This window comes from Rutidosis leptorrhynchoides, chromosome 8, assembly GCF_046630445.1.
Source record: "Rutidosis leptorrhynchoides isolate AG116_Rl617_1_P2 chromosome 8, CSIRO_AGI_Rlap_v1, whole genome shotgun sequence".
In the NCBI taxonomy this organism is placed as follows: domain Eukaryota; kingdom Viridiplantae; phylum Streptophyta; class Magnoliopsida; order Asterales; family Asteraceae; genus Rutidosis; species Rutidosis leptorrhynchoides.
In genome coordinates this window covers 71,327,698-71,335,810 of record NC_092340.1, presented here as the reverse complement: position 1 = coordinate 71,335,810, position 8,113 = coordinate 71,327,698, and the positions used below count along the sequence as shown (strand labels likewise).

The window sequence follows — 8,113 nt, the reverse complement described above, 5'->3', positions numbered from 1 at the left end:
CAACAAATACCCCTTTACTCGGATAAAGCTGATTGTCCTCAAACTCTAAGATCTCAACTGATTCGAACTCCGATAAAGAAGTAGGAACGAACCCTAACTAAAATATCTTTATAATAAAGGGGCCTCAGCCACGTGCAGGAGATCTCAAGCAAATGAAGCAAAATAAGGGTGTGTTTGATAAAACTGAATGATTTAACGTTGAATGGTTCATAATCTAAATGGTTCAGAGACTGAAAGAATTTAGTTCTGAATGACAATAAGCTGTTTGATAATCATTTTGCATAAACAATATGAATCAATTAAATAAACTTGTTATCGTTTAACATTAACAAAAACTTAAATATACTTATTTGATAAGTGTTCTGGATACGATTTAAGAAGAATATTACATAAAATTTAGCCTCTTAATGGTTAAGAGAGTGTTTCAACTCTGAATGGTTTAGCACTGAATGGTGAACCATTCAACACCATATCTCATTCAGAGTTCCAAACAAACGCACTGAATATTGAATAGTTCAGCATTCAGCTAAATCATTTCATTAAAAGGTAAACAAACTCACCCTAAATCACTATCATTCCACTAGCCCGGCCACATGCAGGAGATAACAAAATGTACACCCACAATTTGTTGCGGTTGAGTGAATCAAGCAAAATAAATCACTATCACTCCTTTATTCTCGGAGACGGTTCAATACCGGATAATTTAACATACTTCAGTCTTCTCTCGTCAAAACCGTAATTTTCATCAAACAATGGCTTCTATGATTGTAATTACAATTTCATATTTCAATTCAATATATCTATTGTTTATGCTTACGTAGATTTTTTCATTTTTGATTTTATGAGTAACTTAATTTGTGAATTGTTGTTAACTTTGTGTAATTAAACAGCAACCTCAGATCATATTGGTTAAAGAAGGTACAGATACGTCGTCACAAGGGAGACGGCAGTTAGTGAGCAAACATTAATGCGGCTATGGCTGTAGCTGATGCCGTCCGCAGGGCCCTAGGTCCTAGAGGAATGGATAAATTTATCCATAATTATAAGTGTAACACTACTATTTCTAATGACCGTGCTACAATCATGAAATTGCTTCATATTGTTCATCCTGCTACTGCTAAAATTCTGGTTGAAACGGTGAAGAACCCGAAGGTAAACCTGTTCTCTCTCTCTCTCTCTCTCTCTCTCTCTCTCTCTCTCTCTCTCTTAACTCTTTTTGTGGCATTTATATTAATAATAATTAATGTGGACTGTTAACTATGATCACAAAACAGCATTCATACTATAAAAAATTTGAGTGTTAATTTGATACTTGTTTGTGTTGGAAATTCAGTGTAATTGAGGGATTTAATCTACACTTGTAAACGGGTTAGGAGGTATGGAGTGTACACCCATTAAGTGATAGATTGCCCGGACCCGAAAGTGGTTTTCCATTATCACAAATTTGAGTGATTACGGAAGTATTATTCCTGCACTAGGTGAAACATCTCCATCGTGGAAATAAAACAAACAACTTTATGTAAAGGATTTGTTTTAGATTTGAAAACGATTTCCTAGATTTGGTTGTTGGAAATAAAACAAACAACTTTATGTAAATGATTTATTTTAGATTTGAAAACGATTTCCTTGATTTGGTTGTTGGAAATAAAACAAACAACTTTATGTAAAGGATTTGTTTAGATTTGAAAACGATTTCCTTGATTTGGTTGTTGGAAATAAAACAAACAACTTTATGTAAAGGATTTGTTTTAGATTTGAAAACGAAATTAGTTAGTGAAACATCTCCATCGTGGAATAATACTTATTTTTGGGTGCCTATAAATAAGGACTATCATTTATGAGAATAAGATATACGAAAAACACCTTAATACTCTTATGCAAAAGAGTTCTTGTTTACTGCCAATAACAAGAACTAATCTCTGTCTTATCCCAAAGTGATATTCGTGTAACCCAAGCAATAAGGGTCGAATAATTACTTTCGGAAAGTGATACCACGATTCAGTGATTTATCCGGCTATCGATTATTTTACCCTACACGAAATTTCAATAAAACCTCCAACAATGGAAAGTAATTATTCGTTATAATCGATGGCGGCTACGATGAAACACATGACGGCGAATTTCTCCAAACTTGATAAGTTTGAGGGAATTGATTTTAGGAGATGGCAAAAGAAGATGCACTTCTTTCTGAGCAGCATGAGTGTGGTGTACGTACTCAGCACACCAATTCCTGAAGATCATGGTGATGATGCTACTGTTGAACAAATTCGGAAAAGGTGCAAGTGGGAGAACGATGACTACATCGCTAGAGGTTTAATCCTCAATGGTATGGCTGATTCCCTTTTTGATATTTACCTAAATGTTGAATCTTCTAAAGAACTATGGGACTGTTTAGAAATCAAGTATATGTCTGAGGATGCTTCTAGTAAAAAGTTCCTTGTGAGTAATTTTAATAATTACAAGATGGTCGATTCTAGACCGGTCTTGGAACAATACAATGAGCTCATTCGTATACTTGGTCAATTCACACAACATAAGATGAACATGGATGAGTCTATTCAAGTCTCAAGCATAATTGATAAACTACCTCCATCTTGGAAAAAATTTAAACATTCTTTGAAACATAAGAAGGAGGAGTTAACTCTTGTTGAGTTGGGTAGTCATCTGCGTATTGAGGAATCCCTCAGGTTGCAGGATAATGACAAGCCAAAGAGCAACGAAGTTGCTGGTACGTCTGTTGTCAATATGGTGGAACATAAAAAGTTCACTAGTAATAATGACAAAAAGGGCAAACGTAAACATCAAGGTTATAACAAGGCTAATCCGAACAAGAAGTCTAAATTGACTTGTTGGAAGTGTGGTAAAACTGGACACATGAAAAAGGATTGCAAGGTTATTTTTGGTAATAATAATGCCAAAGGATCTAGCACAAGCGGTTCGGGAAATGGTTTAAACAACCACAACTCGAAAGGTCAGAATATATTTAATAATTCAAATGAGAATTATTATGTTTCATATATATCTGAGGCTTATTTTGTGCAGGATGATGATGTTGCGTGGTGGGTTGACTCGGGAGCCACCACCCATGTATGCAAGGATAGATTTTGGTTCAAGACTTACGAGTCCGTGACTGATGGATCAATTCTTCATATGGAAAATGAGTCAACAGCCTCTGTTCATGGACGTGGAAGTGTGGATTTGTGTTTTAGTTCTGGAAAAACTATTTGTTTGTTTGATGTTTTGCATGTACCACAAATAAGAAAAAATTTGGTTTCCAGTAGTGTGTTAAATTGTTGTGGTTATAAACAAGTGATTGAATCTGATAAGTTTGTTTTGTCAAAACATGGTATGTTTGTTGGTTTTGGTTATTTATGCAATAGAATGTTTAGACTTAACATTAATCACTTGAATGTTAATTTTGCTTTTATATCTACTTCTAGCATAAATAATTCTACACTTTGACATGCTAGACTAGGACATATACACTTTAAAAGAATGCAAGATATGTCTAAAGATGGATTAATACCGGCTTTTGACATGAACAATGAAAAGTGTAAAACGTGTATGTTAACAAAGATCACTAAGAAACCATTTCAAAATGTACATCGTGATACTGAAATTTTGGAATTAATACATAGTGATTTATGTGATTTGCATGCTACTCCTACTTTAGGGAACAATAAATATTTTGTGACTTTTATTGATGATGCTTCTAGATTTTGCTATGTTTATTTGTTACATACTAAGGATGAAGCATTAGATAAATTTAAAATATTTAAAACTGAAGTAGAATTACAACAAAAGGCTTTGATTAAAAGACTTAGAACAGATAGGGGAGGTGAATACATTGACCAATCGTATTTCCAATCCGTTGGTATTATCCATGAGACCACAGCTCCTTATACTCCACAACAAAATGGTATATCTGAAAGGAAGAATAGGGTCCTTAAGGAAATGGTTAATTCCATGTTATCCTATTCGGGTTTAAGTGAAGGATTTTGGGGGGAAGCTATGTTAACAGCTTGTTATTTGCTTAATAGAGTTCCTAACAAAGAAACAAGATTACACCTTATGAACTTTGGAATAAAAGGAAACCTAACTTGAATTATCTTCGGGTATGGGACTGTAGGGCGGTTGTAAGACTACCTGATCCCAAGAAGAAAAGTTTAGGTGAAAGAGGTATAGATTGCATATTTGTTGGATATGTTGAACATTCCAAGGCTTATAGGTTCTATGTAATAGAGCCTAATGAGTTTGTCTCAATCAATTCTGTGATTGATTCAAGGGATGCAATCTTTGATGAAAATCGATTTTCATCTATACCTAGACCAAAGGATATGCTTCCAAGTAACAATGGAATCAATAAGGATTGTAATGATGAAGTCTCTGAAAAGGCTGTTGATCAGTCACTTGAGCTTCGGAAAAGCAAAAGAAAAAGGAAACCTAAATCATTTGGACCAGATTTTCAACTATACTTAGTTGAAGGTTCTAGGGATGATGTTTCTACCCAATATTCGTATTGTTTCAATGTTGATGATGATCCTAAAACATATGATGAAGCAATGAGGTCTCAGGATGTTGCATTCTGGAAAGAGGCAATTAATGATGAGATAGATTCTATCATGGGCAATAACACTTGGGTGTTAGCTGATCTACCTCCTGGTTGCAAACCATTGGGTTGCAAATGGATTTTCAAAAAGAAGATGAAGGTGGATGGAACTATTGAAAAGTTCAAGGCAAGGTTAGTCATTCAAGGCTTTAGACAAAAGTCTGGAATTGACTATTTTGATACTTATGCTCCCGTGGCACGTATCACTACCATTAGACTGCTGATTGCTTTGGCTACGATTCACAATCTAGTTATTCACCAGATGGATGTGAAGACAGCATTCTTGAATGGTGAATTGGATGAGGAGGTTTATATGAACCAACCTCAGGGCTTTGTCATGCCAGGAAATGAAGGCAAGGTGTGCAAACTTGTGAAATCCTTATATGGTTTGAAACAAGCACCTAAGCAATGGCATCAAAAGTTTGATGAAGTGATTTTATCTAGTGGTTTTAAATTAAACCAAGCAGATAAATGTGTATATAGTAAATTTGATGATTCTGGTAAAGGAGTTATAATTTGTCTATATGTTGATGACATGTTAATCTTTGGGACTGACCAAAGTCAGGTTGATTTAACAAAAGAATTTTTGTCATCAAAATTCTCCATGAAAGATATGGGGGAGGCTGACGTTATCCTTGGCATTAGGATCAAACGTGAAAGCAAAGGAATTTCGATTTGTCAATCTCATTATATTGAGAAGGTGTTGAAAAAGTTCAATTGCTTTGAATGTAATCCTGTGAGTACCCCTGTTGATCCAAGTGAGAAGCTTATACCTAATCAAGGTGAAGCTGTATCACAACTTGAGTATTCTCAGGTGATTGGCTGTTTGATGTACGCCATGACTTGTACAAGGCCGGATATTGCTTTTGCTGTGGGAAAACTGAGTAGATATACTAGTAATCCTAGTACTTATCACTGGCAAGCAATTAGGCGGGTACTGAAGTACTTGAAGAAAACTATGGACTATAGTTTATCTTATAATGGGTTTCCTTCAGTAATAGAAGGATATTCTGATTCGAGTTGGATAACCAATATTGAAGATCATTCTTCAACGAGTGGTTGGGTGTTCTTGCTTGGGGGAGGTGCTATTTCATGGGCTTCTAAGAAGCAGACATGTATTACCAACTCAACGATGGAATCTGAGTTTGTTGCTTTAGCTGCTGCTGGTAAAGAAGCAGAATGGCTTAGAAACTTGATCCATTAGATACCATTATGGCCTAAACCTATAGCACCCATGTCTATCCATTGTGATAGTGCTGCGACATTGGCAAAGGCTTATAGCCAGATGTACAATGGAAAGTCTAGACACTTAGGTGTCAGACATAGCATGATTCGTGAACTCATCATGAATGGGGTGATTTCTATAGTGTTCGTGAGGTCACAACATAATTTAGCTGATCACTTGACGAAGGGATTGGCAAGAGACTTGGTGAACAAGTCTGCTGTGGGGATGGGTTTAAAGTCCACATAAATTTCTAATTATAAGATACCCAATTCCCTTCCAATGAAAATTAGAAGTTGAATTCAATGCGGAAGGCTTATATTTAGAAATTTGGAGTACATAAATTTTATATCATCCCAAGGTAAGGTATGTACTCGGACCTGCTGAAGGTGAGGTTGAAGTCTAGCTTCTTAACAGTTCATTTGAAAAAGTGCAAGAGCAGGTGCATGACTGAAGTGAACTACCTATGTGAATGTGAAGTTTTGCCGCTTCAACAAAGCTTAGACTTTTAGCTTTGGATACATTCATGAAAGGATATGGACACATGGCTTGTAAAGTGTCAGGATAGCTTTAGAGTATTTGAAAACTTATGTGTATATTATTTTCAGTTATTCAAATGGGTTGAAGGGTTCAATTCTTAGAACACCCTGATTCTCGAATATTTGGAATGTGTAATGTACTAAGATGAAAATTCAATCTTCAAGATATTTTCATTTATGCATAAGTTTTTGTTTTAATTTGTTTAATTCTCATGAAACGAATTGCACTAAATTGGGGAGGATTGTTGGAAATTTAGTGTAATTGAGGGATTTAATCTACACTTGTAAACGGGTTAGGAGGTACGGAGTGTACACCCATTAAGTGATAGATTGCCCGGACCCGAAAGTGGTTTTCCATTATCACAAATTTGAGTGATTACGGAAGTATTATTCCTGCACTAGGTGAAACATCTCCATCGTGGAAATAAAACAAACAACTTTATGTAAAGGATTTGTTTTAGATTTGAAAACGATTTCCTAGATTTGGTTGTTGGAAATAAAACAAACAACTTTATGTAAATGATTTGTTTTAGATTTGAAAACGATTTCCTTGATTTGGTTGTTGGAAATAAAACAAACTTTATGTAAAGGATTTGTTTAGATTTGAAAACGATTTTCTTGATTTGGTTGTTGGAAATAAAACAAACAACTTTATGTAAATGATTTGTTTTAGATTTGAAAACGAAATTAGTTAGTGAAACATCTCCATCGTGGAATAATACTTATTTTTGGGTGCCTATAAATAAGGACTATCATTTATGAGAATAAGATATACGAAAAACACCTTAATACTCTTATGCAAAAGAGTTCTTGTTTACTGCCAATAACAAGAACTAATCTCTGTCTTATCCCAAAGTGATATTCGTGTAACCCAGGCAATAAGGGTCGAATAATTACTTTCGGAAAGTGATACCACGATTCAGTGATTTATCCGGCTATCGATTATTTTACCCTACACGAAATTTCAATAAAACCTCCAACAGTTTGCTGATGTGTGTGTCTCTTTGCGTTGCAGTCTAAGAGAGCACAAGGAAATGTTGTTGGTATGGGCAGAGGACGTGGTGGTCAAATGCGTGATGGACGTGGAAGAGGGTTGCGTAGACGTTAAACACGTTCTGTTTTGGTATGGGCATTAGCATGGTGTAATCTCTGATGTGAGATGAAGTAATTTTGGTTTTCGCCTGAAGATTTATTTCCAGCTAGTTTGCTGGAATTTTGTTTGTGTGTTGGTGTATTAGACTATCGGATATGTGGAACTTGTGTTTAGGTTACTCTGTTCATGTAAGTCTTATTGTTCATCATCTATAGGGAATTAAGAAATCTATAGTTGCTGATTGAGTTACAGGATTGCACTGTTTAATCGGTGGTGCTAAATGCATTTCCTTCTACAATCAATATAGTTGACGAGGTCTAGCTTGTAAATGAAGTCAAGTTAGTTGATGAATTCTTATATATGAAGTTTTTGCTAAATAATATTGGCTTTGGGTGTGTTTGACTCATCTAGCTCAAAGCTTAATAGATTGAATTTATTTATTTTTTTATAGCGAAAAGTTGAAGTTAATTTTTTACTAGTGTCAGTAAAGTAGCGGGAGCTTATAGTTATGAATTGACTTAGAAGGACTCAAATATAATATGTAAAACACTATAAAAACCGTATTAGTAATTTTACTCTTTGTAAGTTTTACTTTTTTTTAGAGAAGCTAGTTAGGGAAACTTTAATTTTAAATTAATTCTACATCTTAT

At 34.9% G+C, this 8,113-nt stretch overlaps 1 protein-coding gene across 1 annotated transcript; it reads left to right on the top strand.

The window, feature by feature from the left end:
* The first annotated feature begins 659 nt into the window (after window positions 1–659).
* LOC139861362 (T-complex protein 1 subunit eta-like) lies at window positions 660–7,752 on the top strand. Its single transcript, XM_071849738.1, has 3 exons — window positions 660–767; window positions 891–1,152; window positions 7,386–7,752. The coding sequence occupies exons 2-3, from the start codon at window positions 976–978 to the stop codon at window positions 7,476–7,478; spliced, it is 270 nt and encodes an 89-aa protein (XP_071705839.1). The 5' UTR covers window positions 660–767; window positions 891–975; the 3' UTR covers window positions 7,479–7,752.
* Window positions 7,753–8,113: the final 361 nt, after the last annotated feature.

Bases quoted from the DNA above. Each gene is read 5' to 3' on its own strand.
- LOC139861362 (XM_071849738.1), top strand. From the start codon at position 976: ATGGCTGTAGCTGATGCCGTCCGCAGGGCCCTAGGTCCTAGAGGAATG. The intron at 1,153-7,385 runs GTAAACCTGTTC...TTTGCGTTGCAG, and splicing joins AAACGGTGAAGAACCCGAAG to TCTAAGAGAGCACAAGGAAA.